Source organism: Aethalodelphis obliquidens, unplaced genomic scaffold (genome assembly GCF_003676395.1).
Source record: "Aethalodelphis obliquidens isolate GAN/ISIS:26980383/991018 unplaced genomic scaffold, ASM367639v1 scaffold99, whole genome shotgun sequence".
Lineage (NCBI taxonomy): Eukaryota > Metazoa > Chordata > Mammalia > Artiodactyla > Delphinidae > Aethalodelphis > Aethalodelphis obliquidens.
The window spans coordinates 983,279-1,002,682 of NW_020838043.1; the positions used below are offsets into that span (position 1 = coordinate 983,279).

The following is a 19,404-nucleotide window of genomic DNA, read 5'->3' on the forward strand; positions in this document are numbered from 1 at the left end:
AAATCAGGAGGCAGATCTTGTCACTTTTCCGCTCAAAAGTCTCCAATGTCTTCCCATCTCACAGAGTGAAAACAAGAATTCTTACAATGGTCTACATGACCGTCAACTATCGGAATGCCACTTTGCATTCTCACATGACCTTGTCCCGCACTCTTCCTTGCCTCACTAGCCTCCTTGCTCTTCCTCAACATCCTAGGGACACTCCTACCTGAATACTGGAAAGTTTTATTTTATGCAGAAGCCAATCCTAGGTTTTTTTCCGTTATTTTAATAAAACAAGCATGCGTAAGCATTTGGTATTTCCCATTTCTCCTAAAGCCATATAACTTAGTCTTTGGACAATTCAGTTGGAAGGAAGGTATCTCTGTCTACCTTCCAGAGTTGCCTGTGAATGCGTCTAGGAGAATGCTAGGGTGGATTTGTCATGAATGCTCCAGAAGAAATTTTTACTTATCAACAGGGGCCAAGAAAGATGAGGAGGGGAGGGAAAAGAACACTGGTAACTGTGGTTAGATCTAGGGAGGTGTAAGCTAGGTGAGGGGACGGACTCTAAAGTAAAGGGCCCTAACTTCAACAGGCTTATACGAAAGACACGCAAAACTATTTCAGGCAAAGCTGTAAAGTCTCTGAGACTGAGAAGAGAGGAAAAAGCTTAGTAAATTGGAGAAACAAAAAGAAGACCTGTGTAACTAGGAAAAAATGCAACGGAGACATGGCAATGGAAAAGTGGAGAGCCAGGTTATGCAGGGCCTTTAGGTCAGGGTAAGTTGTTGGGATTTATTGTAACTGCAATGGAAAGATCACTGAAGGGTTTTAAAACATTGGAATGACAATTCTGTTATTATGATATTGCTTGTGAACTCTGGGGTTAAAGTCACCAAAGTCCTGGATTCATCAAAATCCAGTATGACAGCTAGCATTCTGCCTCATGTATTGTAGGCAGATCTTAAATGACAGTCGATTTTTCTTCTTATTCTATAGCAAATATTACTTCGTACATATCACCAACATACCTAGGTGAGGGAGTACCTTCGTTATTACTCGTGTTTGTAGTTTTAACATGCTGAATGCTTTAAGATGGTTTTTATTCAATGCTTACAATAAAATTGAGGCACTCAGCTTTCAGTTCCTAAAGAACCATTTATGCTTTAAAAGGCTTTTGATTGATTTCCTCCCAACAAGCTATGTGCACTAACTCAAACTCAATCTGCGCCGGAGCCTGTTGTGTGTGTGCAGATGAGAGTTGAAATGTGAATCTCCAAGGACTGTGCTTGGCCCTTGTTGATAAGTAAAAATTTCCTCTGGAGCTTTCGTAACAAATCCAACCTAGCATTCTCCTAGACACATTCCCAGGCAACTCTGGAAGGTGGACAGAGATACATTCCTTTCACCTCAAACGAATTCTCCAAAGACTAAGTTATATGGCTTTAGGAGAAATGGAAAATACCAAATGCTCATGCATGCTTGTTTTATTAAAATAACTAAGAAAAAATAGGATTGGCTTCTGCATAAAATGAAACCTCCAAATATTCAGCAGTTTAAAGGAAGCTTTAGACTCTTTAGTTACAGATATTGGTGGGTGAAGGCAATAATTCAGTAGAACTGTATCTATAGCAGCATTTCTTTTAAAAATAATAATTTTTTGGTACATTTTCCCTTTAGAAAACAAAACATAGACTTCCAGTTACTCAGATATGGATCTACTTTCCCTCTCACAAAAAGGATACTAAAAATATTAAAAAGGCCACATGGGCAAAAATAATAGACCCCCTACTAGAAGCAAGCTGAAGTGCCCTGCAGACTACCAGAAGGCCTCAGGCCTTGGAAGCTGTAGGTAACAGTGAATGTCAGTAGGCATGATGGGGTTAAGAACAAGGTGATTGCTTTAAAGTCTTTAACTTTCACAGGCTCTCAACTACCCACAAGCAGAGTCACAAAGGTTTTCTCTGGAGAAAGTGACCTGGAGACAATCTGGTTTCAGAAGACCTGAACACAGAGGGCACAGGCAATCACAGGGCTGAACACAGGTAAACTGAGGGGGAGTCTACCAACTAAACTGAGACACCCCAGCCCAGAAATCTAGGACTTGGGGTCCCCACAGCTATATGTTTGCCTAAGGGAGCACATGGATAAAAATGGATTCAAATCTGGCCCTGCTGCTTGCTAGCTAAATAATCATGGGCAAGTTGTTCATCTCTCCAAGCCTCTGTTCCCTTACCTATAAGTGCGGTAACTATAGATGTCTGAGTTATCCTAATGACTAAATTAGATAATATACATAAAACACCTAGGGGATGTCGGGCAGATGGTTCATGCTTACTAAATGGTAGCCAGCATTATCAGTGAAGAGCAGCTTCTGGAGAGCTTTCTGAAGGACTCAAGATGGAACTATCATCAGGTACAAACACCTGTAAACTGACTCCTTCACTTCTTTTCTAACAGATGACTACAGAACACAGCCTGAAATCTTCAATAATTCACAGGTCAAAAGCAGGTTTGGAACGTTGGTCCAACTGCCCAGTAGAGCATTAGAGAATGGGCTTTGAAATCAGACAAAAATGACTTTATTCCTGGCTCCTCCAATTACAAATGTGGTCTTGGCGAGTCACACAAGTATTCCACAGCTGTGAAGTGGAAACAGTAACAAGTATCTGCAAGGTTGTTGTGAGGACTGGCTGTAAGACATGCAAGACCCTAGTGGAGTGCCTACGACATGGTAGGTGTCAAGAAATGTTTGCTGTTTTCATTGTGATCATTTTTTAGGCAAAAAAACAATCATTTATAAATGCCTGGACAATCTTGGAATAAATTTTCTCTGGGTTATTTTCTTCATTCATCAAATGTCACTGGGGTTGGAGAGTCATGTGACCGTTACCAGTATACAGATTCCACTGACTTCTATTCTAACTCAGTTTGGAAATAGATAGAGTTCAGTTCTAAATGGTAAACTGTACTGCTCTTTTCGCTTAGGACATATGCAGACATTTCAGCCTAACTGGCAGCATAAGTGATACCTAATATTTTAGGTAGCTTTTACATTGGGGATTTTAACTTAATCACTTAGTGCTTCTTCCTCTGTAAAGTGGCATCTCAAGCCAGCATTAATTCTAACAGTACTTTTGTGGCTTGAACATGGACACTCATCTTTGTTTCTTGGACTCTGAGCCTCGATTTTTCTTTTAAGTGGAGAAAGCATAAAACATGAATATAAAGAATAGCATTTCTCATCTCTAATCAATGGAGAAGTAAAAATAATTTTCTTTTTTTTTTTAAAGGTCTTTTTTTTTTCTTTTGGCTGCCCCACATGGCTTGTGGGACGGACTTTAGTTCCCCGACCAGGGATTGAAATCAGGCCCTCAGCAGTGAGAGCGCAGAGTCCTAACCACTGGACTGTCAGGGAATTCCCATAATTTTCACATAAATCCTCTAAAAATCCTAGAAGACATAGCACATGTTATTTCATAAAAAATATTTTATTGGGCTTCCCTGGTGGTGCAGTCGCTGAGAGTCCGCCTGCCAATGCAGGGGACGCGGGTTCGTGCCCCGGTCCGGGAAGATCCCACATGCCGCGGAGTGGCTGGGCCCGTGAGCCATGGCCGCTGAGGCTGCGTGTCCAGAGCCTGTGCTCCGCAACGGGAGAGGTCACAACAGTGAGGGGCCCGCGTACCGCAAAAAAAAAAAAAAAAAAATTATTTCCCCTCTCAATGGGATATATTTTAAAAGCTTAGAACGTATTGTAAATCCATGGCATAGCCACATAATCTTATATTCAGTTACCTTCCTAATTGAGACAAGCAACAAAACAAAATATACATTCAAATGAAACATGCAGCTAAACCATTTATAAATAATTAAAGTTATAGATGAGGTTTTCTTTCACTGATCACAAATTATGGTAATGCTTTTGTGGTGCTCATTTCCGGGCTCACTTTGGTGTGTTTATTAAAGCACAGTATTGTCAGATCACAGGGAATATCTCATTTTCATATTTCCAATTCTAAAGGGGATTAAATTATCCAATTAAACTGTTAATTAAAAAGACTCCTACAGAATAAACTCCAGGCTACCAGTGGCATTTAAAATTTTCATTGTGCTGTGCTCAAAAGCAATTTCCTAAATTCAGAAGAGCCCCAAGTTACTGGCCGGTATTTTACTTTAGAAGGTGTGGCTGGTATCGCTAGGTAATAGCCAAACCCATTTCCTCTTCTTTCTGGGCACACAGCTAGACTATATATCCCAGCCTCCTTTGCAGTTAGGTTTGGCCATATGACTGAGCTCTAGCCAATGGAATATGAGCAGAAGTGACGTAGATAACTCCTTGGACTAGACCAAACCTTCCACTCAATATCTTCCATAACCTCTTCCCCTCCACCAGCTTCTTGTAGGTAAGCATGTATTCAATAGCATTGAAAATGGCAGAATCACAATATGGAAGGAACCTTGGTCCCTAAATCACCAACTGTAGCAGAGAAGCTCACTGATCATTAATACCCATTTTGTATGTAATGAAAACAATAAATTAACTTAAATTAGGTTAAACCATTGAGATGATCTGTTTCAACATCTAGTGCAATCTTAATTAACAAAGAAAGCAACTGAACTTGAGGGACATGCAAAAACCTTAAACCTAATTGGAAACATCAGACTCCTTCAAATATTGATCAGGTCCACTAAGATATATATCTAAAAACTGAGGCACACTGAATACCTCATAAAGTCTATCAAACAGACCATAGCAAGAGAGGTTCTAGACTTCTTGCCTCCATTACCCCAAAGCCTCTCCTTCCTGTCCATGCCTCAGAGATCACTCATAAACTCTGTCATTTCTATACATCCTTCCTTCTGCCACTACCCTACAGACAAAAATTCTTATTTCAAGGATCAGCTCAGAAACTGGAGTAGACGCTCTAAGAGGGGCACTAACAGGCCATACTCAAACACTTACTACCTACCAGCTCCACAGTCTGTCTGATGTCTATCACCTGTACATGGACACGATGGCACACCTGCTACAAACGAGTACTTTTCCACATCTCAGAACATATCAGTGTCAGAAAGATGTTTAAAATAATCAACAGGGGACTCTACTTGCACTGCCAAACTAATCCCAAAATGCCCCCCAGAGAACTTAGTATGAATTCTATGATATGCCTCTGGATTTGTCTAGACCCAGGCAAAGCAGTCAGGCTTTCACTGTCCTGCACCACTCACTCGTTGTCCAAAGGTGGCCAGGAAATATAAACTCCAGGCACTTCCAGTTCTCTGGAAGTACACGGGGCACAGAGGCTCCAGTAGTATGAGGGCAGCCATCCTAGAGATCTACAGCCAATGAGGAAGAAAAGCACACAGAAGGTGAGGTTAGGTGCCTGGTAAAAGGGCTGGGATCTGGGCAGAGAGAACTCCGACAGCATCCACCGGAGGAGAATTGAATAATTCCTTCTCTGTGCACCAAACCACAACCTGATGTCCTTGCATTTCATCACACTTGTCATGAAATAGGGTGACTGTAGCAGTTTACGTATCTGTTTCCCATGTTAGACCAGACTGCATATGGTCTGCCTAAATACAGCTAGTTCAGTGATTTAAATATAATGGTGCTCAGTTACTGTGTACTAAATAAGTGACCATAAATCGACTTGATTGTTAAAGAAAGGTGATAGCACATAGAGATTCTTTGGTTCGACAGTAACTGTAATGTTCACTGTTACTTTTGCAAGACCAGCCGTACCATGGTTGATAATTTCCTCAGAAACCTCTCTTTTCCTCAATAGGAATATTATTGCACACGCAATAAACCACATCTCTTATATTCTGGAAGAAAATACAATGACCACCTCGCAAATCTCTCATTGTCTACAGAGAAAGTTACTGCATTCAAATCCCACTTTCCTAAACCAAGAAACCTAGCCCTCTACAGTGCTTTGTGTACTTCTTAGGCAAATATTATCTAAAACGGAACTGAGTATGTTAATCAATGTAACAGGTTTCAATATTATTTTTAAAAAGAGAGGAAACAATATCTTCAACTTTTTATTGTCCTTAAAATGATTGCTCACATTGTTTCACAAGTAGGGGAAGAAAATACAATGACCATTTAGATAAGAAATGCATAATCCAAGAACACCTTTCTTCAAACCAGTGGGGCACTGCCACTGGCAATGAGAATGTTGTTGCTTGAAATAATCATATATTCTTCCATAATTTAATATGCAACTGAGACATTATGTTAAAAATATCAAGGAAGAAGCCTATCAAATGCTAAGTGATTACAGAAATACTGATGGAATAAATGTATTCAGAAATAGGGTAATCTACGGGATGAAGGTTAACGCAAAGGTCAGCAGCCCAAAGAACAAAGGCTCTGCCTTTCCTGACTCTGGGATACTTGAGAAGCAATTTCAAACCTCTCCACTGCTCTGGCACAAGCACAACCTGTGTGGCAAGCCATAGTTCCTAGTTGCTTCTTACTGATGCTCCAAGGCTAAATGAGATAAAATTTATGTGCTGTGCTTTAAGCTCCACTGAGGAAAGGCACTGAATAAACTTAAGGATAATTTACGAATCCTGAGCTTGCAGTAATCACTTCCAAGTCCATCTCATAAAAGGAAAAAAAAAAATGGAAATAGGAGGCCAATGCTATGTGGTTGGTAAAAAGCTCAGGAAACTTTGCGCAATGATGATAAGCCCAAACAAGATCATTTTATATACATAAGACCCTTGACTAATCCAGGAGACTTTCCCAAAAAAACCTAATTCCTTCCATTGCCCAGACAATAGTTCACTGGCAGAGCATCTGGTATATGAATCAGAGAAGTTTGGTCTGGCAGTCCTAGTCTGAGATCCAATATCTAATTTCCTTTTAATTTAGCATAATTATTTTTGTAAAACTTTATGGCCCTACTCCAGTGGATGTGCTTGGCAAGGACTGCCAAAATCCTGTGTTCTCTTCAGAGTCACATTCTTAGGCCAGCTTCTCCCTACTTTTTCTCTCTCCCTTCCAGTTGCATTTTACCTTCCTCCCTCTACCACTTAATCAGCGTCTGATTCTTTTATGCTAATCTGTATTGAAGAGAAGGGACAATAAGAATGTACTCTGAAAATTTAAACATGAGCATGTATTTGGAAATTCAATCTACTAGAATATTGTTCCAGTTAGTAGTGATGATTTGGGCTTCTGTGAGTTTGTTGTAATAACAGCCATCCTATCTACAGCTTTCAGTATAGTTGAGTTACATCAGGTAAAGTTAGTCAGGACAAAGTAGCCACATCATTCAGAAACTGTGAGGGCCCCAACTGTTCACCAACCAGTTTTCCTAAACCATTAAGTGACTGAACGAGTCCCATTTCCAAACTCATAATTCTATGCTTTTATCAAACACTTTCTCTGACCTGCAGGAATGTGTTTATTTGGAATTTAAAAAGAGAAATCTAGAAGGAAAATGCTATTCATGTAAGCCTTAAAAATCTCAGCTGATTTTAAATGTCCAGATACAGGAAAAAAACAAGGAGAATCTTCTAAGTCTAAACCAAATCAGAATGATTCCTCTGGAGAAAAGACACAGTAACTGCTTGTTTTCAAAATACAAAGTAAGGTCACATTAAGCCATGGTTAAGGAGGAAAAGGTAGCCGCTCTTCAGGAGTCTGTCTATTCAGAAAGCGGGAAGTCAAGGGGAAAATCACTCTCCTCTGACTAACGCAGTGGAATTGTTTTCCTCATGATGGTGCCCCTGCATTTTTCTCCCTTCTTAAGTTCCCATGGTTACAAAAGGACATGGCACACACTTTTATATATATATATATATATTTTTTTTTTTAAATGACAAATCCCAGGGATGTAAAATGGCTTCCTCTGGTTAGCCTGAATTTGTCATTTTGCTTCCGAGATTTTCCTATTGGCCTACTTAACCTAGAACCACATGTACAAGGAATAATGTGAAGGGGGGATGGCTATTTTAAGAAACCGAAAATGCCAGGTAACCACTTTAAGGCCATTACAATTTTATCCTACACACACGCTGAACACACACTTGAAAAGTGTGAGAGCTTGAAAAGACAGAGCTCTGAGGATCAAAAACGTAATACTGCTCTTTCTTACAGACTCTTTAGAAGAAGACTTGAAGAGTAAAAATTATGTTTCTTTAGACTATGAAGGGAATTTTCAATTCAATCAACAGATTCTAAAATGTCTTTAATCAAGAAATTTTTCAAAAAGGTTCTTTAAAAGAGAGGTAACTTTAACTGAGCCACTTTGCGCCCTCCTCAGTGTGGGGTTTGTCCCTTTGCACTAAAGGAGAAGGAAAGCCATACATTCCTAAAGGGGAATCAGAAAATCATTTTCTCGATGCCTACTCATTTCAGAAACAGGAGAATGCACATATATGAGGATAACAAGACAATCAGGAACTGGACTGAAGAGAAGTATCCAGCAGATGACATAATCTCCAAGGTTTGGGCAGACTAGATCGAATTTTGGAGATGTCATTTCTTAGTGTCCCCACTGTTGCGTGACTAGGTGTTTTGGCTTCTTCTGGGACTTACAGATACAACCTTGTCTTTCTATTTGACGAACTCAAACCTTTACCAAGCAGCCTTTCTGCCAGCTTTGCTCATGCTGACTTGAACAGGGCAATAAGCTACACCAGATACAAGCTGTGAGGCACGTTTTCATGCCAACAGGCTCCAAAGCTGAAGGCAAGAACTTCATCAAATATTGTAAAATGAGAATTCAACATATTTCTAATCTAACTACCTTAGAGTTAATCAACGCTATGTAATGACGATGTGTGAAATCTCACAGTGCGCTCCACAGTGCAGAAAGACCTCCCAGGTATCCTCGCACATGTCCACATCACTGAGGGTTGCAAGTGTAATAGGCTGAATTTTCTTCTGGATACGTTCTACTTAGGGCCCCTGCAAAGCTGTAGATTAAAATGATATGGACCACTTAGCTGTGGCTTACACACTAAAATGGACAACAGCAACAATTCAGCAGACAGCATTTTAACAAAAGCAGCCTAGGGACTTATTTTTGTTGGTTTGGTTTTCTATAGAAACATACTTGATTCGATTTTTTGCATTCCATTTTTTTAAGCCTTACAACTCTGAATAGATACTGTTTAGATCTAAGCAATACCCAAGTAATGAAGATGCATCAAAAATAAACAACCTCAGGGGAACACAGGCCTAAAGCAGTAGGTGATGAGCACTGCACAACTCTCTCAGGATGGCATAAACCAACAGTCCAGCTACCAGAGTCGGCAGGAGTCCGTGCCTCTGTTCATCGTGGAATTGGATGGACAGTTAAAAGCCTTCTGGAATTCTTCAAAGTTGCTAACTGCACCATTGACCCTGAAAAAGATATGTCAAAGTCCATGTCATTTAATTCTTACAAATCAACAGGTTCTGGATAAAACTGTATCATTATATTGCTTGATATGATGTTGCATTCATTTAATCTGTTTACAGGGAGATAACTGAAGCCCAAAATGGTTAAGTAAATTTCCAAAGAAATTAACAGAGCCGAGACTAGAACCAGACAAATGCTATTAATCTTCCAAATATCTTCAAATTTCTATAAACTGTAGGATCTACAATTCCTATAAATTGTATATAGGGTCGTACATTCCTATAAATTCACAAATTCCTACAAACTAGAAGATTTACCAATACTTAGCTTTTCTATTTTTTAATTTAGCTTTTTAAGGAAGATATAACTGATAGAGAGTATACGCATTTAAAATGTAAAGCTCATTTAGTTCACATGAATACACCCATGTTACTACCACCCAGATCAAGACATGGGATATTTCCAGCACCTAGAAGGCTCCCTTGTGTGCCCTAACAGTAGCACCTCCAAGCATAACTACTAGTCTGACCATAGATTAGTTCTGCCTGTTTTTTAACTTCACATGAGTGGACCACATAGTATGCACTCTTTTGCCTCTGACTTCTTTCATTCAGTATTATGTCTGTCAAGATTCATCCATGTTGTTGCTGTCTTTAAATTACCTTTTTTTAAAAAAACATTTTATTTATTTGGCTGCTCAGGGTCTTAGTTACAGCACACGGGATCTTCACTGTTGCGTGCAGGATCTTTAGTTGTGGCATGCGGGATCTTTAGTTGTCGCACGCGAACTCTTAGCTGCAGCATGTGGGATCTAGTTCCCTGACCAGGGATCAAACCCGGGCCCCCTGCATTGGGAGCACAGAGTCTTAGCCACTGGACCACCAGGGAAGTCCCTAAATTATCTTTAAAGAACTCTTTCAATCTACAAAAACACTTTTTATAAACTCCTATTATGTTTGAAGGCTCACATTTACCTAGAATTTGGTTTATGCAACCGTAAACTAATGAACGGTGTCTAGCTGTTATTGATGAGTAATGCTTTACTGGAGTTAGCTCCAAAATCTGGTGTTCTTGCAAGTTCCCTGACTGCAGTAAAGACTGCGGATTCCTACTCAGCACTTTGATTCTAACTGCCTTTTGGAAGTGGTATTTCCATTGTGTGATTTCTGCTGCACTCAAAATCTACAGTTACCGCAGAGATCACTAACAAGCCAGGAAAAAACCTCCCCCCTCATCTATTTCTTACTCGACTGCATGTTCAAAAGGCTGACTAGAGACAGCATTCTCGGCCACTGACTGTTTCTTCCCTAATGACTTTGTTCCCTATGGGCATTTGAATGAATATAATGGCCTGTATCCCCGAATCCCCATAACCTCTTGTGTTTTAGCTGGGATGTATGGGGAGGGATGCAGGTTTCATAGTATGATTCACCCTGGGAAAGTGTTAAGGATAGAATTTAGCTGACAGTCAGTAAGTATACTCTGCAAATTATCAGCTAAAATCCAACATTACAGGCAACTAGTTAGTAAAAGGAAATTAGTTTTTAAAAACTTATCTGTTAAGTAATTAATCCACTGTGTGGTATCATCTGCACCATTTGTCAGTGGAATCAAATTTTAGTCCATTAGAGACTGTCAGCATTCTTGACAGTTTAGCCCAGTGGGGGAGAATTTCTAACACAATGATTAGATTTTTATGCTATTGGGTAATTTATAGTCAATTTCTGAAGCATTTCTAAGGCAAGGCTTTGGGAATAAGACTTTAAAACAGGAGAAATTTTAGATGACTTTCCTGCAATATGCTAATGGATTCGTTTAAACATTAAATATAAAGATATCCAGATGTAATATGTTCTAAGTAAAGAACAAATAAATACAAATTATTACGGTTTCTTGCATTTACTATTATAACTCTGTCCCCTACTATAGAAAATTTCCCTCAAACTATGCTAGAAACCTAGCATGGGTTAAGTAATATTAATCTTAATTTTATTTTTACTTAATATTTTATACATTCTGACAATTAAATAAGATTGTAATTCATAATTCTTTTCCCTTCATATATAAGCAATTGTTTCAAAATATGACTCAAACTAAAAGCCAAAATATAGAGCTTTTGCCTCCAGATATGAATTACAATAGCTAAACATCACTATATATCCTCCTTGGTGTTCAGAGCTATTCAGAAAGTGGGCACTTATTCATGTCTGTTGGTTGGCTGTATGAAAGAACAAGAGGCATTAAATAGGATATTCTACAACACAAATTAAACCAGAGCTCTAGGTGTTTTAAGCCACAGTGCATAAGATCTCATCCTTATCTAAGAAAAGAGACTTTTGGCCCATGTTTCTAAAAAGTAGGCAGTTGGAAACATCAAACATGCCAGTTTACCGAGCACCTGTGGTGTGCTCAGGGCACCCATGGATTGCTGCCTTTCAAAAATTGGAAGATAATAAATGGGAATTAATACTAAAGCTATGATTTGGATTCTAAATTACCTTTGGAGTCTTGTACAATCTCATAGATCTCTTGATACTAGAGGTGTGTACAAAAGCCTACTACTGAAATTTAGGTGAGAGAATGCTAACTAAACCAGCTTCCTACTAATTAAAGAAAAGATGCTTAGTTTCTGTTTGGCCAGATTTTTTTGGGGGGGCCGGGAAATGGAGCTATCACTGTTCACAATGCAGGCTTTGGTCAGATCACCTATTTTAGACCCCTGGGATGGCTGGGTAGGGGAGGAGATGGAGATGCACAGTTAAAACCTAGTGTCACAAGGGCTTCCCTGGTGGTGCAGTGGTTGAGAGTCCGCCTGCCGATGCAGGGGACACGGGTTCGTGCCCCGGTCCGGGAAGATCTCACATGCCGCGGAGCGGCTGGGCCTGTGAGCCAAGGCCACTGAGCCTGTGCATCCAGAGCCTGTGCTCCACAACGGGAGAGGCCACAACAATGAGAGGCCCATGTACCGCAAAAAAAAAAAAAAAAACTAGTGTCACCCATGTGCCTATTTACCTAAACTGAGGGGGGCTGTGAGCACCAACTTGGATTTGTTCTCGGGCAGCTTCTGGTCTGTAGGAATTGCACCTCACCTAGAAGAGAAAACATCCCGATAATTATGTTTCAATTACACATTTTCTACTGCCTTAACTGCTCCAAATTATACTGAAGAGTAATTTTAGACTCAACGGATGACAAGCAGTTTTAGTAGATCAGATAACACCTTCATCAGTAGTAACATCTATTATTCCAATTCCCAGAGTAGAAAGTTTTATCATTGTGAATACTTCCAGAATTTGAGTAAATTAAGAGAGGTTTCCAAACAAATGCTTTAAATCAAGAGAACAGCATATGTGTCCAGGAATCAACCAATGTGTTCATTCAGCTAACATGCTTGGAATAGCCCTTATCAAATTTAACCACATTCGTTTGAATCAATAAAGTGAATCAATCATCCATTATTGAATATGGTCATGAGAAGTAGGTATTTTGCACCCTGGGTGCTTTGTTTGCTTCATCCTAGTTCAGGCCTTGGATAGAAGGACACTGCTCCATCTCCTTTGAAGTTAGGCATGGCTATATGACTTGCTCTGACCAATGAAATGTGAGCAGAAGTGATATATGTCACTTCCTGGCAGAAGCTTTAAAAATCTGGCAGAAGTTTTAAGAGTATTAAGAACAATTTAAGATGCTACAATTAAGGGCCAGTGCACATTTCCTCGTATTTCTTCCCTACTCCTATGGTGACCACGGAAGCACATGTGGAGATAAAGACTCCAAAACCCAGGTCCTTGAGTAGTAACTACGAGCAGAGCCCCAGTGCTGACCCATGCTGGACATGGAACATGGACAAGAAAAAAACCTTTCCTTGCACTGTCTGTTCATGTACCCTCACCTACTTAATCCTGATTTGAACTGTGTCTTGAAATATGATATAGCTTGACGTATGAATAGGACTAGGAAACATGAATATGATGGGGGGAATTCCAGGTGGAGGAGAAAATGGAAACAAAGACATATCTGAGAGAAGAAAAAGCAAGACAGTCAGCTTGGCTGGACTGTGTGGTGCATAGTGGGCAGCAATGGGAGACCAGGGGAGGGTGAGGATAGGGCCAGATTTCTGAAGTCCTGAGCAAGAGGCTACAGTGTTTAGACTATATTTAAACATTGGTTTTGAGCACAAAGGTGATAAAAAATATATATTTTTAAAAGATTTATCTGGCAGGGGTATTTTAAAAGATTTATCTGGCAGTAGTTTGAAGATTATTTATGGGCCCCAGGAAGGTTCCCAATGAATGTCTACTAAATAAGTAGCAATGAGAAGAGAGAGAAGAAGGATAAGAAGAATATCTGAGGAAAAAATGACGGGTCACAGAAACTACAGGGATACAGGAAGCAGCAAAGGTGATACAATGCTATTGCTTTATTGCTTTTGATGAAGATAAACCAACCGTCACTGTGGTTCTGAATTTGACTTTGAAGATGTTTTTGTAATGGGAGTACTTAACTTCCTCAGAAGCTAGCTAAGGTGAAGTTGTTTCTCACAATTTTACCTCACTTTTTCGTATGTTATTTCCTCTTACATTCTTACATTATTATGTAGTATTGTCTTTGCTTCATATATCATTTATGAGATTTCTAAAAACACATTTTTGTTCTTACTGTTTTCCTAGTATCTTCCCAGGAGAGAAGATAATTTTACTCCTTATAAGCAGACTTATTTCAATGTATAGAAGGTTGAAAATCTCCTCAATCCGCTAGTAGGAAAAGCTCCAAGATAAATTTCTCATTAGTAATATAAAATATCTTGTCATTTTTTTCTTAATCTCTTTAAAGTAAGTCATATATAGTTTGAAATTTTATTTGGAGACATTTCAAAACTATGACTGTAACGTTGATATCAGTTAATTTACTTCATCTACTAAGATGGACCTTAAGTTAGAAAGTAAGAACCTAAATAAGAACTGACAGACCTTGTACTTTGTCCTCTAGAGTAGAGGACAGCAAACATTTTCTGTAAAGGACAGATAATAAATATTTTAGGCTTTGCAGATCGTAAGTCTCTGTTTTAACCACTCAACTCTGCCACTGTAGCACAAAAACAGCCATAGACAATGTGTAAAGTATAGAGCATGGCTGTTTTCCAATAAAACATTATTTACAAAAATAGACAGCAGGCAACATATGGCTCACGGGTTCTAGTTTGCGAATCCCTGCTCTAGAAAGTTCTAACTATATCTGTGTTCTTATTTTAGATATCTGGCCCAGTACTGACCCAAAAGAAAGTCTCCTTAATTGAACTGTGTTAATCTCAGTGTTTTCAAGCAATTTAGCTAAAAATGTCAAGTGTCTTCAATATACCCAGCCTCTTTGCTGGATGCTATGGAGATAAATAAGAAGTGTATGAAGATGTACGAGCTATGAAGATAAAAGTAAAAGTCTTTTACATTTTGATAACAATTAAGTATTCAACTGCATGGTAATGAAGATAAATGCAAAGGAGTTGGAGATTTCTTTTTAACGAGAACTGGAGTCCTTGGGGAAGTTTGTGGAAGATGCGGAGGAGGTGGAACTTGACATGGATCCTGAAGGTAAAGATGGAACTGAATAATCTGAGGGGGAGGAGTACAAAGGGGGTCGTCACTTTGTAGAAGGAAAATCAAAAGCAAAACCACAGACACAATAATGAACAGAACATTGTGCGGTGGAAGTGAGGACACCTGCCGGCTAAGTGTGAGTCTGGTGGAGCTATGGGAATTTAGAGTTGGTTGGGTAGAGTTGGATAAGACTGAGGAGAACTTTGAAAGGTGTTCGGTCTCAATGTGGTGGGCACTTGGGAGCCACTGCAGTTCTTTCGGCAGGTCAGTAATGAAATAAAATGCTATTTCAGTGGCATGTAAGACAGACAGTGGTAGAAAGACGCCGAGGTCAGGAAAACATGCCATAAGGCTGTTGGGATAATCCAGAGTAGACGAGATCGAGGCTGACAGTCTATAGATGACGAAATAGGGTAATGGGGAGAAAGGGAGGCTGAATCTGAAGAGCAGTTAAAAGGATGAAACATCAGTTTTTGGGACACATGTCATAAAAATGAGGACAGGTAAATCAAATAAGACCTAAGAATCCAGGTTTCTTAACCAGGAAGACCCAAAGACTGAGGGTGAGGGTGTGTTGATAGAAGTGAGAAAACTAAAAAGGAAAGTCACTTTGTTGTTGACTCCACTTTTGCTGATGTCAGGTTGATAAATGATCATTTATTTAGTGTTGTCATGTCAGCTTTAAGAAATAAAGACCCCAGACAGATGAGAATTCTTTAGCCAGAGTCAACCGAAGAAGACGTGGAAATGAATGAGCTTACTGAGGAGTGAACGAAAAGAGGAACAGAAAGCTGTACTGATGAAAACTTTTGCCCAGTTTTGAGCATACAGATACAGATTTGCCCACTGTGAGGCCATGCATCAGAACCGTCATCAACCCACCCCAGACTTGTTTGAAAATGAGGCTACATATTGTGACATAAACCAGTGCAATAACCGAATAACAAAGAACAACTGGCACTTGGCTCACTGGCCAGATACTCGAACTCAGAATTGTACCTTATTTAGGGCACATCTTTCAATTTCTGCTCAGAGAGCCCATTAAACTCACAAAAGGGTGACATGACTCTCCTTGCCTTTGTTGTTGTTGTTTTCAGCTCTAGTTGTCTTCACATGTTCATTTGGCAGTTGGGAACATAGCCTTGAGGGTCCCCCACAGGTTGAGAGTGGTGGGGTATAGTCAGCAAATGAGGTGAAGGAGGAGAAATGCAGGAAACCACAGGGCCAAGAAAGCCAAAGAACAAGTCACTAGAAATGGTTACAAATAGTATCAAATACATTAAGAAGTCAGGATATACTAAAAATCAAGTGAGTTATCACAAGGCTGGTAACCCACTTGATAAAAAATACCAATAAACCTTGATTCAGTCAGTTAATTAATTATGTCCCATAGAACATAAAGGTGATATTTGTCCAGAAGATAAGCAGCAAGATAAGACTGCAGCTGAAATCAAAGTTATGCCATTAAACTTTGGTGCCAAACCTTTGATCTAGGGAGCAAACCAAAGCCCCGCATCTCATCTTTGATGCCCCTTCCTTGGTCTTACTCACTTGAGCATAACTCAGGAAGAAAAGCTGGCTGTTGGTGAATTCAATGCCGGGTAGGAGAGGCTCCTCAACCCCCTGCCTCTTGTCATTTATCCATTTCCTGTAAGCCTGGGGAGAGAAGTAGAAGAGATGATCTGCTGCAATAATGGCTTTTCTCTTTTCTCAGCCAGTGCAGAGATATTAAATATGTCCTCCACCATGTGCAAAATGTAGCCTATCAAGTTTTCCTTTAAGAAAACAAACACCTGGAAATGCAAGTCAACGTTGTATTGCTTAACAGTGAAGCAGGTTCACCTGCAAAAAGACCTTTCACTCAATAGATACCAAAGCAGCTGGGCCAAAGTGGGCACATGTTAAATAATGCCCCCTTCCCCCAAAAAGCTTTTCTTCGTATTCCTACCAGGGAACAAACAAATCTAACACAATGGCAAGCCATATGGAAATAAATTTGGGGGCCAATCTATGGGCAATTTTTTTAAATTTTGCCAGGTAAGAGGGAAAACTATAATCTTCAATCATCATCATTTTATAAAATAAAGTATATTTTAACTAGAATAGAGGAAAGATATAACCTCAGAATAACAGCTTGGTCTTTACACTGAATGCATTTAGCTTTATGAATGTCTTTCTACATCATCCTCTTATCTTGCTGCTTATGTGTCTTGTTTAACCATGGACCAGTGGATGATGAAAACATTATTATGGACTCTTACCTGGCCCACTATATGAGAACCCCTAGCCTCTGACCGTAATTTAGAAGTTTGGTATTTTAAGAGAAAATTATAAGGAGGGCTACAGAGACTGTACTCAAGAAAACGCCTATGAACCTAGCCCTGAGATTTCTGTAGCATGTTTTAATATTACACTGAATGTACCTTCTGAAAACTATCCTTTAAATACATGATTCTTAATAACAAATATTACTTTTAGGGTGACTTTACTCCCCAAAAAGGAAAAAGAAAGAAATGCAGCCCTATTCATATAATAGAATGTAATAGAGTCAATGGGGAAATATAATTCAATTTACAGAAATTCACAGAATTTACAGAACTCTAACTCCTCAAGAAAATGTCTGTGGTGTAAATTGAGGTGCACCCGTATGGTATTTTATAGTTTAATTTTTAAAATCACAGCAAATGTTGCAGTGCGTACCCTAAAAGCTTGTCGCAGACCTCCATTATCGGCAATATTTTCTCCCAGGGTCCTCTTCCCCTTTACCTAACAAAAAGAAAAAAAGAGTGTTTGACAGCCAACTGTCATTCAGCAAGAGGCATAAATATGATAGCAAGAGAAAGTGCCATATTTTAAAGAGAAAATTGCATTCAGTAAATCAGAGGTAGTCACAACATATTGTGAGATGGCAAACTGACCCCAGCAAGGCGCTCCTGAACATAACTTCTGTTTTATCATGCTACACATTTCTTTCTCACCCACCTCTCTATTCTCACCAATTTAGCCAGCTCCAATAAAATGTTAACATATTCTGAGTGACTCTGGTTAAGTGGGGAAAAAATATCAATGTACAGATTACTTTCTCTGATTAACTCACCTAATTTGAGTATTCTTTTCAGTGTGCTTTATGTTTCCAAATATCTACCATCCACACAGGAGCAAGGCTTTAAGACCAACCATTACCATTTTACCTTCAGCAAATTCCATGAAAAATTAAAAAGAGGATAGTTCTCATGGGGAACAAAAATCCAATAGAAGTAGTGCAGACCACAAGGTCAAGGTTTGCAATATGTATGACAACCGGCCAAGCACAGTGAAGAAATTCTACCAAACATTTGAAGATTGTTTCTAAAACCCTTAAATAGGCTAGGACAAAAAAATATTCTAAACCAAGATGGCCCACAAGCCAAAATCCAACCTCCTGCGTGTTTTTCTACAGGCTGCAAGGTGAGCCTGGATTTAACATTTTTCAACAATTGGGGAGCAAATAGAAAGAAGGATAATATCTTGTTGCATGTGAAAATTATACAAAGTTCAAATTTCAGTGTCCATAATTCAAGTTTTATTGGAACACAGGCACATTCATTCAAATACGTATTGTCTGTGGCTGTTTCCTTCCTACAGTGGCAGAGTTGAGTAGGTGCAACAGAGACCTTACAACTCACAAAGCCTAAATTATTTACTACCTGGCCCTTTACGGAAAAAGTTTGCCAATCCCTGCATCAGAGACAAAATAATGCCCTATAATAATAAAGATGTCTATGTCATAAAAAAATTACTGTGAAAATATTACTTTATGTGGCAAAAGTGACATTTAAAATATGATTAAGGATCCTGAGCTGGAGACATTAGCCTACATTATCCAGTTGAGTTCAATGTAATTACAAGGGTCTGTACAAATAGAAGAAAAGGAAGTTAGGAGAGTGAGTGTGTCCGAGAGATGCAACGTGAGGAGACTTGACCAGTCACTGCTGGCCTTGAAGAAGAAAGGGGCCAGGAGTCAAAGAATGTGGGCAGCCTCTAAAAGCTAGAAAAGGCAAGGAAAGAGATTCTCTCCTACAGCAGCTAGAAAGGAAAGCAGCCCTGGTGACACCTTGACGTTAGCTCACTGAGACCTCAGTCAGAAATACAGAACTGTAAAATAATAAATTTGTGTTGTTTCAAGTCACTAAGTTTGTGGTGATTTGTTATAGCAGCAACAGGAAACTAATACACATTGTTCTAAACTTTCAAGCCACAGATGCTACCAACTCTTTATTAAGCTAGCCCAATCCCCCAGGTATCAAACAATACCAATGAATAAAAACTAATCTTCAGAAAACATTAATCTCTGTAATCACCCAGGATCCTCCTAGCTTCAGTCCCCAAAAGTTAACACTCCTGCTTTACATACCTTCTTTCTTTTATTACACTCCTACGAGGTAAGTGCTATTATCACCATCCTTGCTTAACAAATGAGGAAT

At 39.3% G+C, this 19,404-nt stretch overlaps 1 protein-coding gene across 1 annotated transcript in view; it reads right to left on the reverse strand.

Annotated features, from left to right (window-relative positions):
- Positions 1–6,017: 6,017 nt before the first annotated feature.
- PHEX (phosphate regulating endopeptidase X-linked) overlaps positions 6,018–19,404 on the reverse strand; it is a 204,726-nt gene continuing 191,339 nt past the window's right edge. Inside the window, exons 19-22 of the mRNA XM_027096110.1 lie at positions 17,642–17,707; positions 16,493–16,597; positions 12,360–12,436; positions 6,018–9,349 (exon numbers count right to left, since the gene is read on the reverse strand). Coding sequence (XP_026951911.1) covers positions 9,247–9,349; positions 12,360–12,436; positions 16,493–16,597; positions 17,642–17,707 — 351 coding nt within the window. The 3' untranslated portion in view covers positions 6,018–9,246. The remainder of the gene's footprint in view (positions 9,350–12,359; positions 12,437–16,492; positions 16,598–17,641; positions 17,708–19,404) is intronic.